The 22,714-nt window shown below is 45.5% G+C and overlaps 1 protein-coding gene across 1 annotated transcript in view; it reads left to right on the forward strand.

Annotated features, from left to right (window-relative positions):
* Window positions 1–631: 631 nt before the first annotated feature.
* Window positions 632–22,714, forward strand: part of Dysb (dystrobrevin binding protein dysbindin) — a 51,017-nt gene continuing 28,934 nt past the window's right edge. The window contains exons 1-6 of the mRNA XM_037427313.2: window positions 632–835; window positions 1,156–1,194; window positions 1,285–1,341; window positions 1,437–1,497; window positions 4,757–4,889; window positions 5,746–5,901. Of these exons, the coding sequence (XP_037283210.1) occupies window positions 780–835; window positions 1,156–1,194; window positions 1,285–1,341; window positions 1,437–1,497; window positions 4,757–4,889; window positions 5,746–5,901 (502 nt within the window). The 5' untranslated portion in view covers window positions 632–779. The remainder of the gene's footprint in view (window positions 836–1,155; window positions 1,195–1,284; window positions 1,342–1,436; window positions 1,498–4,756; window positions 4,890–5,745; window positions 5,902–22,714) is intronic.

The following is a 22,714-nucleotide window of genomic DNA, read 5'->3' on the forward strand; positions in this document are numbered from 1 at the left end:
CGGTTTATTCGACTGAGTTTATGGTTTAGTGTTTGCTCCGGAGCAACAGAGAGAGAAAAAGTACTGGCTTTGCTGACATAAGGCTGAATTTCATTGAATAAATAGTCAAAAACGGTCTATACGACGTAATTTTACAGCTCAATTTTTTTGCCGGAGATGTAGACGACAAAAGCACGAGTACACGTTGTGAGGTCACCGGATCGCCGCATGCGGTGTCACCATTCCCCAATAAACAGTGGTCGCTTATAAATGTAGTTGTAAATATTCAATGCTCTGTGCCAGTGTTGAGTAACTTGCAACATGGGTCTGGATGAGAGCGTTATAAAATGTACTGGCTACTCAGATGGCCACAGCGCCAACTTTTTGTGACAAGTGTAGTTAATTAATGGCCTCCAAGATAGCGGAAGCGCCGCGCGTCTGCAATTTTAAAGGCTTCGACTAATTTTAGAGATACTATATTCTTATTTGTAACAAGTTTATATTTGCAACTCACAATATTGTGTTTAATATTTTAGTTGCGTTTGACAGTTAAACGTTGTGAAAGATGAAAGAAAATGTTAAAAATTATTAAAACATAGTGATAAAAAGCAGCGCTAGCATCGCTGTGGGCAGAAGGACCCGCCGCCGCGGCGGCTAGCCGTCAAGCAGCTGCAGTACGCTGTGGTGGACTTCGTGCTGTCCGTGTGATTGCTGTGATTTTTTTTTTTTTTCGATCTTCTGTGCACATGCTATCCTGAACAGCAACGCATTCCTACGTTCCTCTGGTTCTCCTATTTATAATGTTGGAGAACTTGAGAGACAAGTTGCACAGCGTTCAGCAAGACTTCAGTTTCAGGTTCGTAATGGTTTTCTGTACGTGGCCTGCTTGTAGTCACTGAACAACTATGCTGGAGGCGCAGTGTACGATTGCAGAATTGATAACAATCACTTTATCCGAATTATTTGTGTTCGACTGCCACGCGTGCACGTTAAGCATATTTACTGCAGATTGATCTTTTCCAACTACACTAATACACCAGTAATAAGTTCACATTCTATGGTACCTTGATCACTGAAGCGCTAAGTTGAAACGGAAAGTGGGTGATTTCCTCGTATGTCTTGCAAGGCGGGTGAGCCCCGTTTGATAATGTAATTTCTTTTGACATTCTATTGCAGTCTCCGAAACCTTAGCCTCGGTGATACTTCACTGCCAAAGTAAGCACTAACCAATATTGGCGTTATCTTTTAGTTAAACGCCGCGGACTTGAAGTAACTTGTGTAAACGTGCAAAATGTATTTACGCAGATCACAGCAGGACTGCGAAAAGAGGCTTCTAGGTGCTGGAGCTGATTTATTACATTAGTGAGTATGCGCCTTCCGAAAAATGATACATCTGGCGCCACCTCTCTCTGATTTTCGGTTAAAAAGCTTAATTACTATTTTTGCCTCCTTTCCAGCTACCAGTCAAAGTGGGAAGAGTTGCACAGCCAAAATGAAGGCAACGCCAAGAGAGCAGAAGTATATGCATATACTGTGTTCTGGTATTCTGGCATGCACAAAATTTTTGCAATGCGCTGTGCACTTTTACTCTTGTTTGTATGCAACAGTTTTTGACATAAACTCTACCACGACACAAGCAACAATACGTGGTGTGCCCTGTTGCTGTCACCAGTACCATGTCATATTACAATTTTCACGTTTGAAGGTGGTCTGAGCCACGTACAATCAAAACGAAAAGTTCCCGACATATGTTAGCTTCTCTTATATAAAGACCTTGGAATATGCTGAATAATTGTTGAGTCTTCACTCAACAAGTATTCAGCTGCTTAATGCAGGTCATCTGATCTGCTATATGTGAAGTTACGAAGGCCCGTTCTTTTTTCTGCGGCAGCATAAGTTCTTTAGATATATTTCATTTTAAAGACCACAAAATAATATTTGGAGGCATTGCAGGAAAGTTCAGTATATAATATGTTAAGTTTGTATTAATACAAAACACAATACTAAGATTACTTTTTGCCTGCAGTTTCCCGAGCACAATTGGTTTTATACATGTAGCATTGACAAATGAGAAGTTTTGTCTGAACGATTACACCAGAACGGTGTTCTGCAAGACATGCTAGAATACTGAATGCCTGATTTAGGCACTGCAGTTGCCTTTCCACTTTGCTTGCTCTCTTGCTCTAAAGCATTTTTAAGGAAAAATTTTGTTTCTTCTTGCTGTAAGGCTCTGCAGTTAAAGTAAAATTTCAGTGCTAGACAATTCACACAAGTTTGTGGCTTATGTAATGCATCATCCTTCGTAGTTGCTAAAGAAACTGAATGCGTTTTTATTTTTATGATATGTTTCTAATACATGCTTGTTTTTATTATAATAATGCTTTTGTTGAAGCTTCAGAAAATGTTTGAAACATATTTTGTGAGCGATAAATATTGTTGATCCTTATGCTGCTATTCATTCACATTTTTTTCTCGTTTTCACCACGTGTGAAAATATTAAATTGACGTAGCTAGTTTCTTGTGGAATTACTGTCGGTTAATTGTTTACATTAGCAAGTGATACGGAGACAGAGGCAGCTGCCCAAATATAGAATAAGACGATGAGCCAGTTTAAGTGCTTCATTCATTACTTGTATATTGCACTTTTTGTGTATGTTGCTAAATACTTCGCATATTTGAGGTTTGGATCAGTGATAATGTTAGGTTCTTGTAAATGTAAAAGTGGCTTTTTAAATTGTCTAATTGCCACTTCCTTTCCGTTAATCGTCTTAAACTTAGAACTTAGTTGTATACTGTCGTCTTTTATGAGAGGGAACACAAGAGCACATGGCCTGCACTCTGTGGTGGCTGCCTACAACACGATCAACCGACAGCTAAAGAAAGCATGTTTACTTTTGGCAGCATCACTCATTGCTAGGCCGAAGTGGGAGCGTAATGCAGCAGTACTTGTCAACTGGCCATGACATGTTATTTTGTTTGCTAATAAATGACACATAACGTGGGCGTGTTTTTTTAGCTCTCTGTTTATCATGTTTGTATGCAGCCACCAGCAGAACGTAGGTCATGCACTTGCGTGTGTTCTTTCCTAAATAATGACGGCCTACATAAAAGTGGTGGGAAATTATCCTCAAGGGTGCAATTAGCTGGATGAAGATAATTTTAACATCCTTTTCAGAATTGTTTTCTTTTTGCTCTCTGTCACTGGTCCTAGCAGTGCTGCATGCATGTTATAGCTGAGTTATAAAAAAAATAGAAATCAGTTGAGTAAATAGAAGTGTTATATTATACCAGGTTCACTTCTACCAAATTATTGGTTCACTTCTACCAAATAACTTGCATTGCAGTACAACAAAAAGGAGACTTGGAGGAAAAGGTCTAGTTTTAGAAAAAAATGTACATTTTCATGTTCTAAATCAAAGGTTGGCAACCTGTTATCAGGGGGGGGGGAGGGAATTGCAGAGTAAAAACCTGGCAAAATTACAATAGTTTATGAAAATTGCAATAATTTATAAAGCGAATAAGAAATCTCATTTATTTTCAGTTAATTCATCACAAAGCTGCAATCAAACATGGATTGCAAGCCAAAATGCCATTTTAGGCCCATTTCAGGTAGGAAATGACAAGGGAAACGGGAAGTGTTGACGGCATGCCGGGAGCCCCATAATAAGGCCAGGGAAGTCGCAGGTTGCTGACCCCTGTTCTAGATGAGGATGGAAGTGCGTCTTATGTACATACCAGCAATAATAAAAAAATAAATTGTAAATTGGACATGCATTGCCCAGCACACTGGCTGTACACTCTCCTAAATAAATGTGATGTGTAGTATTCATTATTGACACACTCAGAATCAAATAAGCTCATCCAGTGCTGTCAGATTAGAAAGGCCAGCTTATTAATTGTGGATGAGAATATGTTTAGTATTGGTTAAGGTCAACCTGTGCCATCATACAGTAAAACTAGCTTTAATGCTCATACCACAATTTAACCAACTATTTGTGAGCATTGAACGGTTTTGTGTTGTAGTGTGTAGCTGTGTTCAGCAAATTTGTTTCTTTTGCTTGCTGGAACACATCAACTGCATTTACAACAATTAACAGGCTGACCTTAGCAGCACCACCACCTAATTCGAGCATTTTGTTGTATTTATCCATACAGACATTTGTAGTAAGATTTTAATTGCTCTGGGAACACTTGAGTCCTTCCTGCTAGCAGATGGCATCAACAGCTTGCAGTGCAAGGACATGAGACGGCAACTGAGAAGGCCGTGCTATGGTCATCGCTTTATTGCTACGCGTGTGAAGCAAGAGACTGAAGCGGTTGTGGCTGTTGCGTGTAACTAGGTCAAGAGCTAGGCTGCTATTACCACATCATGGCTCACGTATCACGTGCCACGCAGATCTCTTCTTTTGCACAGCTAGCCAAGAAAGTGTGGTGCTACAAGCTCACTGAGGAGGGATGCATGGACATTTTCAGGCATAGGTGAAGTGCATGTCATTTTTTCGGTACTGTGCGTGCACTGGTAGAAATTAAATCAGTTGAGACGTGAAGCGCTTATGCATGACAGCTACAATCTGTCATGCTTTAGCCACAGGCTTTCAACGCACTTTGGAATACCTAGGGGAATGTGCAAAGAGTCCTTAGAATCCTAAATCTGAAATGTCGGTGCACATTTATTTGGAAAGCAGCGTAGCTGGTGTGTATGGCCGCCGAATCACGTAGTAAGATCCCGTTGCCAAATGGTGTGCTTTCACATTTCCTTAATATTTTTCTCGCACAGGAGGTAGATGTCCTGATTGCAGGGCTACAGTCCTACTGCCATCAGCAGTTGGTCAGCATGCAGCAGCTGAACTTACAGTTGGCACAGCTGCCTAAGCTACAGCAGGGTGTCCAGGACCTTATGAACACCATAGGTACTGTTGCAAGTGACAACACTCAACCTTCCACATTATTTGCTAAATCAACTCTTGCTGACTAGCATACACCGAGGTTTCACGAGTTCTGTTTGTGAGAGTGAAATAGATGTGACTTGAAGTTGTTGTGCAAACTGTGCCACTGTGGTGAAAAGGAGCAGTTAAGGTGGTGAAACTAATGTGGCATCAAAAGATAATGCATTGAAAAAATTTACCAAGCATGGACATGTCCTAGATATGGTCATGTATTGCAAACTCTGAATATGCATTTCATAAATTTGTGAAGACCGACAGACATGAAAGTAGCCTTGTCTAAGTCGTGGATATCCTGCATAGCTAAGTGTAGAAGATGAATGCCACCACAGTGCTCTAGCACCTTCAGAAATAGCACATAAAACATCGTTTTTGTCAACCTGTCGAGCAAGCCAAATAGTGTTCAGGCTGTGAACTGAAATGGTCAGTATAGACGAGTGAAGCATGGGCTTAGCTTGCAATGATGTTTCTATTCAATGCGTGTTGCATATATCAATCCATTTCATCGAAACCATGCTTGATATATGGTCTGAGAAAGTAACAAGTACTAGTATAATCAATGTGTAACTGATCTTTAAAATGGCATGCTGTTATGAGGCTTATTTCGAAGCCGTCTGAGTAAGTGCCATGAAAAGTAGTGTGTGGAGGCATGAAAATTATGCCTAGATCAAACTCTTCACATAAGGGATGTTCACTATGTAACATTCATTAATATATTTCCGTGAAAGCCAATAGCCTTAATCTTTGGAAATAAACTGATGATAACATATACATTGTTCTATTGACATTTTTAAAACTGCTTTTTGCATTGCCCTTCATGCAGGAGAGTTGGAAGGCATGTTTGAGGAGGTTGAACTTCGCCTGGTAAGCCTTGAGGATGTCATTGAGACACAAGCTCTGCAAGAGAAGCAGCTTGACGAAAGGTTCAAGCTTGCACTGTATGGAGAAAGAAAGAAAGGACATTTTGAAAGCCTTAAAGGTATGACTGAGCAAATGTTCAATGCCAACTGACTGAGCAAACGTTGTTGTGAACAAAATGTTTGACTTCAGGAAAGTAGTGTTTACCCATGTTCTTTGTTTTTCAACAATAGTGAAACAGTTGTATCAGTGAATGTGGTGGTTTACACATTCATTGATAGAACAATGGGCTTTGGTGCAAAGACCTACAACACTGCTTGCTTGCATAATTGTAAATAAGTGTCGCACAAGCATTACAACATGGACACATGTAAAACTAGGAGTTTTCCTTTCAAAATTAGTATCCACAAAAATGCCGATAAGAAGCCACAAAAATGCTGTATTTACTTGTAGCTTGTGAATAGTGGTCATCATCCAGAGGTACAGTTGTCTGTGCACTAGGGCTTAAGTCTGCACTGTGCTGTGTGTGCCTCAGGCAGGTGTTGCATATGCCGGCACAGTTCGTCAACCAGGCGTCGAGGCAGGAGAAATATTGTGAGGCTTCTTACTAATAAAAGCACACGATTTATTTACTTATTTACACGGGTCAAGCACACTAGGCATCGAAACGTGTCTTCACACAAGACACGACTGGCTGAAACGAAGGCCAGAGAGAGAGCCCTCAGTGCACACGCGAGGCTCTTTTTATATCCACTGGTCCAAGCACGTGCTTTTTGTCAAACGCACATGCCAGCGACGCCTATGCGCCTTTCGTGCAGTGCACACAGACACCCCTCGCGTTCCTGCAGGACGGGAACTGCGTTTGGACGGTATGCCGATGAGTGTCTCTTGTGGGCCAGATCCTTGCATTGCCATTCACAACAGCCTGTCCGCTGCACGAAGAGGTCACGGAAGGGCTGCAGTGTCCCTGCTGCCTGAAGTGGCTGTTGTATACAGTAAAAACTCGTTAATTCGACACCCGTTAATTCGGAAATTCGGATGATTCGGACGGCTCTATTGGTCCCGGCCAAAGTGCATGTTAATCTATGAGACCAAACATTCGTTATTTCGTCGGGATTCGGCTCCGAACCGCTTAATTCGGACAAATGCTGACGGCTGCTGCTACACAAAAGTGTGATAAAGCAGCGCTGGCACCACTGGAGTGAAACCGAAACCTGAATGGCTTCGCCATCATCATCAACTAGTGGGGGCGATCTCAGCGTCACCGAACGTCGGCGTCTTTTTTCTTCTCCACTCAGCGTCTCCAACGCCATTTTCCCTTGTGTTGTCGTGTCGGAACCATCTCTTCTTGTGGAGTTCTCTTTTTCTTCTATTGTGACCGTATTTGCATGCCACCACCATCGTGTGCTACAGTGATGGCAACGCCGAAAAAGCGGCAGAACTACGACGCGAAGAACTTGGCGACTAAAGTGGAAATTTTGGAAGCACTGAAGAACGGCGAATCGCGACAGCAGGTTATGACCAAGTACAACGTGAAGCGGAGCACATTGGGAACGTACGTGAAAAATTAACAACAGATTCGACAAGCCTTCGAAAGCGAGAAGTTTCATGTCTCTAGAAAGCGGTTGCGAACCGCAGCTCATCCCCAGCTTGAAGAAGCTTTGCTCCGGTGGATTACTGACTATCGCAACGCGCATCTGCCTTTGAGCAGACCTCTCATCATGGCGCAAGGTGAGAAGTACGCTGCCATGATGAACATTGAATTGTTCAAAGCGTCAGAAGGGTGGTTTGCGAGGTTTCGAGAGAGACACGAACTTGTCTTCAGGAGTGTGTGCGGCGAAAAGGCCAGTGTTGACGAAAGCGGGACTACCGAGTAGAGAAATGTGAAGCTGCTGGAGCACATCGCCGCATATGAACCACGTGACGTGTTTAATGCAGATGAAACTGCTCTATTTTTCAGAGCTCTGCCCGACAAGACAGTGACTTTCAAAGGGGACACGTGCATTGGTGGCAAGAAGTGCAAGCAAAGGATAACTGTGCTTCTTGCCGCCAATATGACTGGAACGGAGCGCTTGCCACTACTTGTCGTCGGGAAGGCGCATAAGCCACGTTGTTTTAAGAATGTCAAAAGCCTTCCTGTCGAGTACACAGCGAACAGGAAGGCATGAATGACATCGGACATTTTTCGCGGCTGGCTGCAGCAGTTGGACCAGCACTTCACGTCGAAGGACCGCAAGATAATTATGGTTGTTGACAACTTCAGTGCCCATAACTGTATAGTCGAACTGAAGAGCATCAAAGTAGTTTTTTTGCCGCCCAACACTACGTCTGCTCTTCAGCCGATGGACCAGGGTATCATTCACTACGTGGAGTCGAAGTACCGCAAGCACCTGCTAGAGCGAATGATCCTATGCTCAGAAGCTGGAAAGTTGTATCAAGTGGACTTACTCGGCGCAGTGCACATCATCGCCCACGTGTGGAAAAACACTCCGCCGCAAGTCATCGCCAACTGTTTTCAGCACAGTGGTTTTGTGAGGCCCGAGCATGCAGTAGTAGCTGACGATGGCATCAAGGAGGTGTCAGCAGAGTCCACCGACGATGACTGCCCGACTTTCGATGCTGTCCTTCCCACAGATGTGACCTTTCAGGACTACATCGCGATTGACCATGGTGTCGCCACGAGTGGTATCTTGACCGATCAAGAGATTATTAATGATGAGACGGGCGCCCATGAAGACCACGATTCCAATGAAGAATCATGCGAGGAGATACAGCCGCGACCTCATTGCACCTCACGGGAAGTCTCGGAGGCACTGTTAATATTAGAGGACGCTTGCCTGAACACTCCCGACAGCTTGCGTGCTGCTGGCCATTTGGAACAGTTAAGAAAAATTGTGATGTCAGCCGGAATCTGTGCGAAAACGCAGACGACAATTACAAAATACTTCAAGAAATAAAGGTATGCTTCTGCAGCTTGATTTTAAATGTTGTTTTTCCCGTTCACTCGTTAATTTGGCATTCGGTTAATTCAGACAGTTTTCCGGTCCCGTGAAATCCGAATTAACGAGCTTTTACTGTATAATATTGGGCGTCACACTCGCTGTCCACCACAACCCAAAGATGCGCACCACACAGCAGGTCTCACAATAGGCACACCCTAGCGTCGCAACCACTCATAGTGCACAATAGATGCTTCGTCACAGCAGGCAACGACCACTGGTGCAGAGGCACGGGCACCACTGCTTGGTTGTTCCCACGTCGGCCATGACATTAAGGGACACACTTAACCCAATGCCAATGCTGAGAACTCTCATCTTTCCCGAGAATCACCAGGTGTCAGCTTACTTCAAGGCTTCTTGCTCAACTTTTTGCACCAACGGAAGCCTACACTGTGGTGGTGACCAATTAACTTGATGCTTAAGTTATTGCGTCCCAAATAATACGAGAGAAACTTTTCACATGCTCAACAGACCCTTGATAGAATGCCTTGAATCAACTTCTTTGCGACGCATATCTCAAAATCAGCGCCAAACCACCCGGACGTCCCAAGAATTTTTCCTGTACGTAGGAGCGAAGAGGGTGTTCAAATCAAAGAATTTTTTTCCAGACGCACGAAGATAGAAGCGTCTGAACAACCCTGACCTGCATGCACACGCTTTCCTTTGGCTCAAGATATAAAAGACTAATTATCCTTGAGGAAGTGCCCTCTGTAACTGCAGAAGCCACATAAGATGCCTCAACCTTCTCACCGCTGAAGAAGCATTGCACTGGCAATCTGTTACTTTCTTTGTCCTTTCCTCCAGCTTTAGCATTGTATGCTACCCAACCGACAGTTCCAGTTTGGCTATCCTGCCCATCCACGTCTTTTATCTGCTGACGATAGCACCTCCGGCTGTATGATTTCTGGTTTGATGAGTGCATCTGCACTCTTCGTGCTCAAAGATACCGCATCTGCCCTAAGGAGAGAAAAACCTTTGTTTATAAGCGAGTCATCCTGGCATTCTGGCATGCTTGGCGCACCTGTGAACACCGACTGGCGACGAACGCTGCACTCACCAGCTTGATAAGCCATGCGTTACACTTTTATTGTACCTAGTCTATCCTGAATCTCTGCATTCAGTGTACTCTGACCACCAGCACATTTCGCCAGGACAATCCGAAGTTCAAGCCTCAGTCGTTCCATTTTCCTCTTCCCCATTCCATTTCCTTGTTCCAATCGTTTGATTTTCCTTTCCAAGCTTCCTTTACGCCTGGTAGTCTGTCTAAAACACAAGCCACTCTCAATTTTCGGCTTCCTTATGCCTGGCCTGTACGAGCTCCCAAGAATCACAAAACCTCTCCTCATCTGCGCCAGAATCCTTAATCGCTTCTATCAAATGCAGCTTCATTTGTATCATTGCCACGTCAATGCCCAGCTCCTCCCACAAAAGAACTAAATCTGGTTTTCTTAGTCTGTTCAAATCCATGGTCACCCCATGCAGACTTTCGTTCCTCAAGCTGCTGTGAAGGTACCTCTAGTAAACACTAGCCTTCACGAAGCAGCGACCAATCTACCCCTTTGGATAAACATCACCATCTATCCAAAACACCTAGTAGAATCTCTACAGAAAGTTGGCACTCACCAGCATCGGTACTAGGAAAGAACACCACCAAATCCAACTTAATCCCACCGCTGCCACCAGTTGGTGCGACCGAAGAGCGGGGCACAGGTGTGAACGAGGTGCCGGAGAGCAGCTCTTGGGAGGCTTTTTGCTCCCACAAAAACACATGATTTATTTACTTATTAACATAAGTCCCAACACACTAGGCATTGAAATGTGCCTTTGCAGGAGACGCGACTAGCCGAAACGAAGGCCAGAGAGAGAGCTCCTAGCGAACTCGCGACGCGCTTTTTACATCCTCGGTTCGTGCACGCACTTCTCCTAAACATGGACTGCGTGTCCCAGCAACGCCGATGCACATTTTCTGCAGTGCACATGGACAACTCCTGGGTTTCTGCTGGACGTGTACCACGTTTGGCAGGTACACTGATGAGCGTTCATTGTAAACTGGGTCTTTGCACTGCCGGTCATAACAGCCTGTCCCCCGCCCAAAGAGGTCACTTGAGGGCTGCAGTGTCACTGCTCCCTGAAGTGGCCATTGTACGTATCTTTGGGTATCGCACTCACTGTCCACCACAACCTAGAGCCGCAAATAACGCAGGGTCTTACGGGAGGCCCACCCAAAACCTTGGAATTGCAACCACTCGCAGCGCAAACCACATGCTTGGTCACTGCATGGGACCGTACACAGCTGCAGAGTTCCAGTCGCCGTTGCCTGGTCGTCCCTTGATCGGACGTGTCACACAGCGCTGAATGAAGGCCGCCATCCTCAGAAGCTGATTCTTTCTGGGCCAGTAGCCACAGCTGGTCTTCTTCTCTGCTTGGCTTTTGTAGAGGAGGGGGCTCTAACAGCACACCTACGCTGGGAACACACAGTCTTCCAGTGATTGGGCAGGTGTAAGCTACAGTAAAGATTCTTTCACAATTTATTGCAGAACAGAAGACTACACTATGGTGATGACGAGCAGAACTCGAAACACATGCATGCACCCAAACTACTTGAAGTACTGTTCCGCAACTACCCCGCTAGTTCGATAAATTGCACCTGGGCTTAGGGTGTCGCCGTTTCTGTCGTCCAAGCTTTAGCTTAATCACCTGTGCGCTGAGTCCTATGAAGCTAACAGCCATTTCTTTTATTAGAAAGTTGGACTTGTTTAATAATAGGTAATAATAGGGCTTCGGCAGACTCTGAGACACCGCCGCCTCGGTTTCAAACACCCCAAACAATCCATCAATTTTTATCTATGTGATAGGCAGGTAAACATTGTTCTTTTCTACCACCTACTTTAAGGGACACTAAAGTCAAATAACAGTTTGTCAGAGTGAAAGCTCAATGTATCACATCTAAAACGACAATATTATCAACAGCAGTGCCCTAGTTGCCGAGAAATTAAAGGCACAAGAATGCATGTGCCACAGTAGGACATTTTCAAAATGATTCCGATGACGTCGACGAACCGCCTCCAATTAATCACTAGTGATCAATCCAGCTGCACTAAACAAAGAACCTTCCATGCATCAAGGGACGTAATAAAATGCTGCTTGTTCGTTTCTGTTTGATTTATGGAAAAAAGAACCGTCGGAGGTTACTATGGGAAATGGCGTGAGTATTTCAAAAATTAAATTTTCGCATGGTTAAACTGGACAGGTCGCACCATCTAGCGGGGTCTAGCTGAACCAAAACACATCTGCCGATTTGGAGCCAATGGCAGGAAATCGATCAATGGTCGTTGTTGCTGCTGTGGCTCCTGCTGCTTTCGTTCTGCTGTTACTAGTGTCGGTGACTGCGCAGTAAAGCCAGGCAATGTTGTGCATGGCAACAGTGACGTGAGACATTTAGTGTCTGAGGTGGGTAATTTTAAGTGCGCTAACCTGATGCGGACCACTAAAACATGAATTTATTTCAAAATAAACCCTTCCTTAGCACAAAAGTAATACTACGAAGTTTCTGGACTGCTATTTCAACAATCAAGATTGAATTAACAGTTGCCCTTAGTGTCCTTTTAATGAATGCAACTTGCCTGTCAAATTTCCAGCTTCTATATAATCGGGGTGAACAAGGTCGATTGTGGCGGCAGTGTCACGAAGTACTCTGCAATTTTTCAGTTTACCCTGAAGTCGCATATGTAAGGCCTTAAGTGTTGTATACTTTTGTCCTCTCCACCCGTTACTGAGAGCACTAACTTGGGTTTCCGGCAGCCAGTTGCTATGTACTTTGGCACATGGCACCGGAAACACAGCAGCAGCTTTTTTTCCTCAAAACTCTTTTCCTTCCCTAAGTTTTTCTTTGCTTCTTTCTCGGGTGCATCCTTTACGTATAGGACAATCTTTGAGCGGCTGTTTGCTTAACGGACAAACGCATGCTCGCTCAGACTGGCGAAGGGCGCTGTACACATCAGCTAGTTCGGCCGTGCGATCAGTGCTTTTCTCGCCCGGTCTACCCTGCACCCATAGGCACGTTTCCTCATCTAAGCACCCGTAGAATTTCTCAAGGCAAATCAGATCCTGCAGCTTGTCCTGACTCTCAAAAACACCTTTTTCTTTTAGTGACTCCACCAAATCAGCCTTCATGCTGAATGCAAACTCCTGAAATGTTTCGCCCACTTTCTTTTGAGCATCGCTTAATTGGTAATGAAATGCCTCTGCTGAAAGTCTGAATTTCTTTAGAAGCACAGCCTTCACTTCGTTATAATCCTCCGCGTCTGTTGCTGGCAAACACGCAAGCGTGTCTCACCCCTGATGTGACCGAACAATCCAAAAGGTGGCGGATTGGCTGTTATAACCGGCAGAGCAAGGACATGGCCTCCAAATGACGCTCATCAACGTACTGTTGAAATGTGGTCCGCGTCCTGCTGGAACGCAAGAGGTGTCTGTGTGCTCACTTTCCGTAGAGATTCTACTAAGTATTTTAGATAGATGGTGATGTCTATCCAATGGGGTAGATTCGTACTGCTTTGTGAAGGCAGTGTTTATTAGAAGTACCTTCACAGCAGTTAGAGCCACGGAAGTCTGCACTGGGTGACCATGGATTTGAACAGGTGGAGGAAACCGGATTTAGTGCTTTTGTGCGAGGAGCCGGGTATTGACGTGGCGATGATACATAGGAAGCCGCATTTGATACAGGCGATTAAGGATTCTGGTGCAGATGAGGAGAGGCTTTGCGATTATTAGGATTGCGGTTTAACTGCTGATGTGATTGAAGAGTGGGACACAAGTGGCCACCCATGCACCGGGAAGGAGAACTCTTGCGAGGCTTCTTGCTAACAAAAGCCCACGATTTATATACATAATTACAAGTCTGAGAAACTAGGCGAGCAGACACGTCATTACATGGCACAGGAGAGGGCCAGCGAAGGCCAGAGAGAGAGCTCCCAGCACACATGCAATGCTCCTTTTATATCCCCTGGTCCATGCACATGCTTCTTGTCAAATACCTACTGCTTGTCTCAGCGACGCCGATGCATGTTCCCTGCAGTGCATATGAATGCCCCTTGCGTTTCTGCTGAACGCAGACCACATTTGGATGGTACCCCGATGAGCGTCTCTAGCAGGCTGGATCCATGCATTGCCACTCATAACAGACCATCTGCCGCTTGAAGAGGTTACGTAAGGGCTGATGTACTGCTGCTCCCTGAAGTGGCCCTTGTACGTGGGACCCTTAGACATTGTCTGTACGCGTCTCACCAGTTGTCGACTGCAACACATACACAGCACAACAAGCCCATTTTGGCATTGCCACAATCCACAGCACACCAACGCCCGCTGGGTTCCAACATGCAGCTCTACAGCTGCCGTGGCCCGGTCACTGCTGCCTGGCAGTTCCCTGCTCGACCATGGCATGAAGCCCAGCAGAAAGGCCGCAGTCCACAGTCTGGTTCATTGTGCGCTCCTTGCTCAGCTGTGGGGCCAGTAGGTGTAGCTGGACTAGTGGCTAAGTTACTCGGCTGCTGACCCACAGGTCGCGGGATCAAATCCCGGCTGTGGCGGCTACACTTCCGATAAAGGCGGAAATGCTGTAGGCCCGTGTGCTCATATTTGGGTGCACGTTAAAGAACCCCAGGTGGCCAAAATTTCCGGAGCCCTCCACTACGACGTCTCTCATAATCATAAGTTGGTTTTGGGACGTTAAACCCCACATATCAATCAATCAAATCATGATCTTTGAGGAAGTACCCGATGCAACCAGAGACACCACTGAAAATGGGTCGGCCCTCACGCCACTTAAAAGGCTGTGCTCTGGCAAATTCTTATCACCTGCTACGTAACTTTCTGCAGATTTATCACTGTATTCCATAGAACTCGCAATCTATATTTGGCTATTCTGCCTATCCACCACAGCATATATTGACAAAAGCCCCTCCTACTGTACACTTTTTGTTTGGTGAGTGCCCCTAAGCTCTTCTCCTGTTTGGTCAAGGAAATATTATCTGCCCCAAGCTGAGAAAACGCTTCCTTCACGACTGAGTCATCTTGGCATTCTGCCATGCTTGGGACACCTGTCATCTCTGACTGGCAAAGAACACTGCACTTAACAGCTTGCTCCACCGTGCGTTCCATGTTTATCGTGCCTGGTCTATCATGAATCTCTGGATTTACTGTACCCTGACCATCGGCACGTTTCGCCAGGACAATCCAAAGCTCAAGCCTCAGTCTTCAATTTCCCTTTCATGAGCTGCAGCTTCCTTTTTACGTCTGGTGGTATCTCTCAAACGCGTGCCGATCTTATTCTACGGCTTCCTTACACCTGGCCTGTATGAGATATCCCAACTATAACAAAGCCTCTCCTCATCAGCGCTAGAATCCTTAACTGCCTGTACCAAATGCGGCTTTCTATGTATCATCATCACGTCAATACCCAGCTCCTCGCACAAAGGCACTAAGTCTGGTTTCCTCAACCTGTTCAAATCCATGGTCACCAGTGAAGACTTCTGTGGCTCTAACTGCTGTTAAGGTACCTCTAATAAACACTGCCTTCACAAATCAGTACCAATCTACCCTATTGGATAGTCCTCACCATCTATCCAAAACATGTGGGAGATTCTCTACAGAAAGTGAGCACTCACCAGCATCGATACCAGGAAAGAACACTACCGAATCCAACTGGATCCCACCGCTGCCACCAAACGATGCGACCAAAGAGCGGGGCACAAGCTTTCACTCAGGCACCGGAGCAGAAAGAACTCTTGCTTAGAAGAACACAGGTTTTATTTACATATTTACTGGTGTGATCAAACAAGGCACCCCTTTAGATCAGAGACGACAGGGCCAGGTGAAGGTAAGAGAAAAAGCTACGAGCGCACATGCGACGCGCTTATGTGCTCGGTTTGTGCACGCGCTCCTTGTCAAACGTGTTCCAGCGACGTTGATGCTCGTTTCATGCAGTGCACACGGACACCTCTCACATTTCTGCAGGACGCGTACCTCCTTAGGAGGGCTTGCCGACGACTTTCTCTTGCAGGTCGGACCCTTGCATTGCCAGTTATAACAGCCGTGGTTCTACAAAGTGTTCAAGAATGTAGTAAAGTTGTGCATGAATAGTGATGCATATGCTACTGCCACAGATGCTGAAATTGTCAATATTTTAGTTTCATTGTACATTTGAAGAAATATAATTTAAAATGGTAAGAGCTTGAGCTTGTGGGTATGGATTCATCATGAAAAAACAGTGCGGGTAAATGAGAGAAGAATGACAACAGGACAGAGCGTTCTCTCATTTACCCGTGCTATCGTTTTTTAAATTGAAGGAATAGCATTTATAATGCCGTCTGTTTCTTATTTTAAGCTTGTTAAGAGGACAGTTCACCTGACATTACTTTCAATCGTTTAATTATGCAGATTTCACTCAGTGCCCACATACTTATTCTGCATTTTTTCTGCTTAGTAAGAGAAAGGTTGTGTGCAAGTTTCTGTGGTATGCTGTCACTCTGTAATTATGTTCAAAACACACATTTCAAGTCGATGGCATGTTCCACTTCAGTTGATTGATCGAGAAGCTCTGCTTCTTACCCATGGCCTCTCTTCTTTGACTCTAATGCGACCACACAGAGCTTACTTTGAGCACTAAGTTGTGGATCGCATGAGCCTGTAGCAGACCTAATGGAAATTCATTGTCAGGACACAGATTTTTCTCTGGCTGCTAAGTCACTGCAACGTAGTTGGAAATGGTCATGAAGATCGAGGATTTTAGTGGTGTGTACTATGTTGAAATCCCATTCACTAGAACAGATACAGTAGGTGACCATACAAAGCTTGAATTGCTATTTGCATTGAGCTTTCTAATACAATCTAACAAATTCCACAGCCTAGTGGAGTATGTTTGATTTCACAAACCAGCACTTCGGTTGCCTGGGCTATTATTTGCTGCTTACTCTGCTGTTCGCCCAGCTTACAAAAGCCAGACTTACTAAAATCATTCTATGTTGCCCATACGTTTGAGCGGTATTCAAGACTACTTATTTACTTTATTCTCAATTGAATAGTTAATAACGGCGATTTGGAAGCTTGTGGGTGCAGCAATGCTGCATTGCAAAAACCATCAAGATTATATTAAAAGAAAACAAATGCGGCCAGCTTTATTTTGCGAACATCGTCTAAAAACAGCGAACCCGATGCCCTTCTTTGCCAGGCTCACCCTCACCCACCTTTCGTGCACCTCTCACTGGTTCACCCTCTCTGCTGAGCCTTGAAACTCCTCCTCTTCGCACACCTCTCATTTGTTCACCCTGTCCGGGCCTCACCCTCACCCATCTTGGCACTGCGAAGTCCTTTCCCTTCTTATCAATTCCCACTCTTGCCACACAGCAAGGTCATGCGACCAGTGCTGCACCATTATCGTGCGTAGAAACCTTTCATTAAGAACAGTTTTGCTGTTAAAACTCTGGGCAACATTTTACTGGAAGGGCCAAGTGTATGCATTACTATTGTCCTCTAGGTGAAAGGCAGCAAACTGAAGTGTTGAGGGGTCCAGCAGAGTCAACTGTTTTTGTTATTTGGAGCGAAATAGTCATCAGGTACAGCACAGTAGACAGCCTCTATTTTTTTGCAACTTTGTTGTCTTTCTCTTCATCTCTTCAACCCTTTCCTCAATCGGAGGGTCATCTAATAGGCATTTACCCAGGTTGACCGCCCTGTTGCTCCTTTTCTATTCTATGTAAGCCATGAGTAGTTTCATGTTTACTGTCCTACAAACTTTCCATAAAGTTTGCTTAGGCCCACATTGCAGAAGAAATGCCTTCATGGAGCTGTTAACTGAAACACTAATGTTTCTTGTGTATTTTGTGGGCAGGTATCTTGAAATGAGTGCTCATATGTTAGGATTTCGGAGAAATTAGTGTGATTGTTACTCCTGTCTGGCTTCAGCTCTGCAAGACAAAAGTAGCAAATAGATCTTCTGCCAGATCAAAAGCAGGTCTCTTAACTGCCTTTATTGCAGCACTTGTGCATGAAAGAAAATACAGGCATTAATGTTAAAATACAGCTGTGGTCATGCGAAAACCTTATTGCATTTTGAAGTGGTTGGCAGAGCACTGCAACAAAAATCACCAGAAATTGATGCCTAATAGCCAGGTAATTCTGAATCAAGGCAGCAACTCTGTCTGTATCATGCTAATGTGGATTGCTACTTGTGTCACGTGTTAGCCACTGCATGTTAACATGTGCACATATGTCATGAATATTCTATGACCATGTTGTTTGTTTCATTGTGCTAGTAGAATGTGGAATGCTTGTGTGCATTCTTATGATGATTTAGAGAATCAACAGGCTTTTCAATACAGCATTTGCACTGCTACAAAATCAGTGAGTGTACGTATAGAGAGAAGAGTACTTGATCTTTCCTCTGTCCTTCTGCCACAGTTATTTCAATGTAGTTGCCGTTTTATGTTTCAAGCACATCACAAAGTGCAGTTTGCGTCACACTGAACAAAATAAATGTTAAACATCAATCTGTGGATGTAATGCCTTTGCCATTTGCTTTTGCCATTTATTGATGATTCCACAATTTCGGCGATGCCACAAACGAGTTAATGCATAGTAGGGAGAACACAAGGCAAAGGTGCTAAATAGAAAAGTCATACTAGTTTCAGTACTTCACTGAAAGGTAAATTTAATGCCTTTCATGTGTAATAGAAATGTTATGCATGCTTTGTGCTGTAATATGGCATTGAAAGACTTGTGTATTATCAGTTGACTGCAGTCAATATACCTTATTAAGTGGCGATCAGCTCAAACTGCCCACAGCAAAGCATTGCTGAGTACATTGGTATAGTGTCACCGAGCACCCTTGCAGCCTAACACACTGATGGTGCTGCCTCCTGAAGCCTCATCTCATGGCCAGTAGTCAGAAGAGTAATTAGCTTAGTCTACTTGCTGGCAACTTGATGTGCATATGGTATTCTGTTACTGAGAATGAAGTCGTTTCGACCTGTGGCAACTGCATAGGGATGAATGAAAAAGGTTCGTAAGAATGCTCATGCATAAATGCAAGGTGCATAATGAAAAAAAGTATGTGAATATTAAATATTTCAAATATTTTTCGTATAGTGTTTGCTATTCAATTCGAGTCGCTCTGTAATTTTACAATTCGAACTTCCCAATGACAAGTACAGTCAACACCTGGTTAAAAGTGGCCCCTTCAGATTTTGTAATATGCTTCACCTTATTATACTCGCGTATTACAACGAAACTGCCTCTTAGGCTCCACTATGGTCGCTAATGTATTAACTCATTTAGATGATAGATGTGACAGAAGTGGGGGCTCAATAAATGCTGTTTTAAACCTGAAATTTGGGTGGGTAGTGTGATAAATTGGGTGCAAAGATTTTTAGCATTTAAAATATGAGATGTTCATATATATTGATGTCTACGAGGCAGATTTAGAACTCCAGGTTTGAAGGGAGCACACCATTGTCCACCACATCAGTTGGGCTTCCACAAATGTTTAAACAGGAGGATAGGCTGAGGAAATCCACATTTAAAGAGTTGTCGGCAACATTTTGGTTGCACCAAATCATGTACATCAATATAATTCGGCCTCGACATCGCCTTATTCTTGATGAGACAACTATGAAACACCACCTTGCCAGCTCTTCATCAATCTAGTGAAAAGAAACACTTTTATGTTGATACCGCATAAAAATATGCTTATGGAATCCTCTCCAACTTTTCTTTCTGTAATGTTGCTTCAAAGTATTGGAAAAATATTCAAGAAATATTTTATTCGCACTCACACTTCGATACTCAGGCTCACTTTGCACCCGAAATTGCGCTGTTTATGCAGCTCTAAAATAACTCCAGGTGTCGAAAATTTATCCAGAGCTACTGAATATTGCTTACATTATACCTTATCATTAAACATCAAACCTTATCAATTAGTCAGTCTATTTACCAGTAGACATGATTGTGGGTGTATGCGCATGTATCACTACAGCATGCTGTGGCTTTCATAATGCTACATAATACATTTGCAGACAGGTGCTGTGAAAGCTAACAGCAAAGCAACCTAAACAGAGATGTTGTAAACTATAAAATTCAGGAATCAACCTTCATAAATATTGCCGCGCGCTTGAGCTGCCAGCGCAAAAGAGGCAGACGAAGTGGCAGTTCCCCTCGTGCCATTTGTTCTGTTTTTGGCTGCGCTGAGCCGACCGCTCTTCGGACTTTTGTGAGGACGCCTTAAAAACGTCTCCTGTCTCTTTAACGTGACATTTTAATGGTGGAGGTGCGGGGTAACCTCCCCTATGCAACAGACTCCTTCTAGCAGCCGGAACGTGACCCAAAACCCAGAGCTTACGCCGGTACACCGTTTCAGTCGGAGGATTCGAGGACTGTCCCCCGAGTTTGTGCCTCACAGTACAAGTACGTCGACTGGTATGGAGAATACTGTTGCTGTCACCGCTTCCCCTACCGCTGGAGCCGCCGCTGCTCCAACCGCTGCACCCGCAGCTGCACCCACTCATTACACGCTACAAAAACCACGTGTTCCGAGTCCCTTTCGTGGTGGCCTCTATGAAGATGTGGAAGATTGGCTGGCTGAGTACGAGTACGTAGCGGATTTCAACGGGTGGGACGAAGTAGCGAAGCTCAAGAATGTGTACTTTAGTCTTCTGGATGGTGCTCGCACATGGTTCCAGAACCGCAAGGGCCTCCTAACGTCGTGGCATGAGTTCTGTCACAGGCTCCGCGAAACGTACTCGAGTCTCGATCGTCGAGAGCGCGCTGAAAGGGCCCTCCAGTCCCGCATGCAGATGCCTAATGAAGGTGTGGCTACATACGTGGAGGATATGGTTCATCTGTTCACTCGCGCCGATCCAACCATGCCGGAAGACAAGAAGCTGCGACACTTGATGCGAGGTGTGAAAGAGCAGCTCTTCGCTGGACTCATTCGTAGTCCGCCTAGAACGGTCGCGGAGTTCCTCACTGAAGCCGTCGCCATGGAAAAGGCGCTGCAGCAGCGGAACCAGTACGATCGGCAAGTGAATGCTACCTATACCACCGGGCTAGGCTCGTTCCCGACCGACGTGGGAGCGCTTCGCGAGCTGATACGTTCGGTTGTTCGCGACGAGCTACAACAGCTGCAACAGCTGAACCAGGCGCAGCAGCAGCCTTCCACGAATTGCATCGCCACCATCATACGTGACGAAGTTCAGCATGCGCTCGGCACACCTCGCCGCGAGACACCAACGCAGGTTGCTGCACCACTTCAGGCGTTCGCAACTTCAAGTGAACCTCTAGGGGTGACCTACGCAGACGTATTGAGACGCACCGTTCCGTCGTCCACGACACCATCCCCAGTGAGTGGTTTCCAGCGCACCACTTATACCGACACGTTCGAACACAACGCACCTGCACCAGTCCCACTACCAGCCGCAACCCCGTACGCCACACTGCAGTCCGCACAGGTGGTCCCTTATTTTGCAGACACTCGACCCGTCATGCGTAAATCCGACATATGGCGCATGCCCGACCGACGACCGCTTTGCTACCACTGCGGTGAAGCGGGTCACCTCTACCGAGACTGCCAGTACCGCCGACTTGGGCTGCAGGGTTTTCCTGCCAATTCACCCCGCCCCCGGTTTGGACAGAGACCACCAGAAATTGAAGATTTTATCGCTCGGCAGAACGTCCCACTCAGGCGTCAGTCGCGCTCACCGTCACCGCGGTCGTCATCTTATTCAGGCAACGGAAATCGAAGGCCGCAAGGACGGTCTCCGAGCCCTCGCCTGGAAAACTAACGCCAGCGACCTTTCGAGGCGAGGCCGCTGATTCTCGACGTGATGAAGACCTCGCCCTCCAATCGACGCGACATCGGACCAACGGAAATTCGACTACGCCGGCGCCTGTATCCCAGCTGAGCGACTTTTCAATGGACATACCTGTGCTGCTCGACGGTCGCAATTTAACTGCCTTAATAGACGCTGGTGCTGACTACTCGATTATTAGCGGACAATTGGCACGTACCTTGAAGAAAGTGATAATGCCTTGGACAGGATCGCATGTACGTACAGCTGGCGGACATGTTGTAACGCCGGTTGGTTTGTGCACGTCCAGGCTACAAATACGAGGCTGCACGTTTTTGGTCAGCTCCATCGTGCTACGTGACTGCTCCCGCGAATTAATTCTCGGCCTCGATTTTCTTCGGGAATATGGCGCCGTAATCGACCTACGGCGACGCTGCATTTCCTTTTCGACAGTCAACGCTACGTCAAGGGACTCCAACCGCCGTACAACCGCCCTCCGTGTTTCCGACGACAGTGTCACAATACCACCTCGTGCAAGTATCCTAATTCAGGTGACTTCCGAAGGAACCAGTGACGGTGAAACAGTGGCAGAGTGCAACGTCTCCCTGCTGCTGGCGCTTGGAATTTCTGTGGCACGAGGCATCATTGACATTCGGAACGGTACAGCCGAGGTCATGATTACAAATTTCACCAATGAGCATCGTCACCTTTTCCGGGGCACTGCGGTCGCTTACGCTGAAGCCTTGGAGGACGTCATTGAGTGTTTTGCCTGTGAAGACAGTAGCCGCAATGGACAAACCGTAATAGATGTTGACATGAACAGTGCACTGCCAGAAGAGAACCAGAGGGCCTTGCGAGAGCTATTGTTTGAATTCAGGGCGTGCTTTGCTCAGTCGTCTAAAGTGAGTCAGACGCCAATTACACAGCACAGGATAATCACTTACGACGACGCAAGACCTATTCACCAACAGCCATACCGCGTCTCGCCGACAGAACGCGCAGCTATCAAGCAGCAAGTGAAAGAAATGATCGACGACGGCGTTATCCAGCCTTCGAACAGTCCCTGGTCCTCACCGGTCGTTCTGGTTAAGAAGAA

Source organism: Rhipicephalus microplus, chromosome X, assembly GCF_043290135.1.
Source record: "Rhipicephalus microplus isolate Deutch F79 chromosome X, USDA_Rmic, whole genome shotgun sequence".
NCBI classification, from domain to species: domain Eukaryota; kingdom Metazoa; phylum Arthropoda; class Arachnida; order Ixodida; family Ixodidae; genus Rhipicephalus; species Rhipicephalus microplus.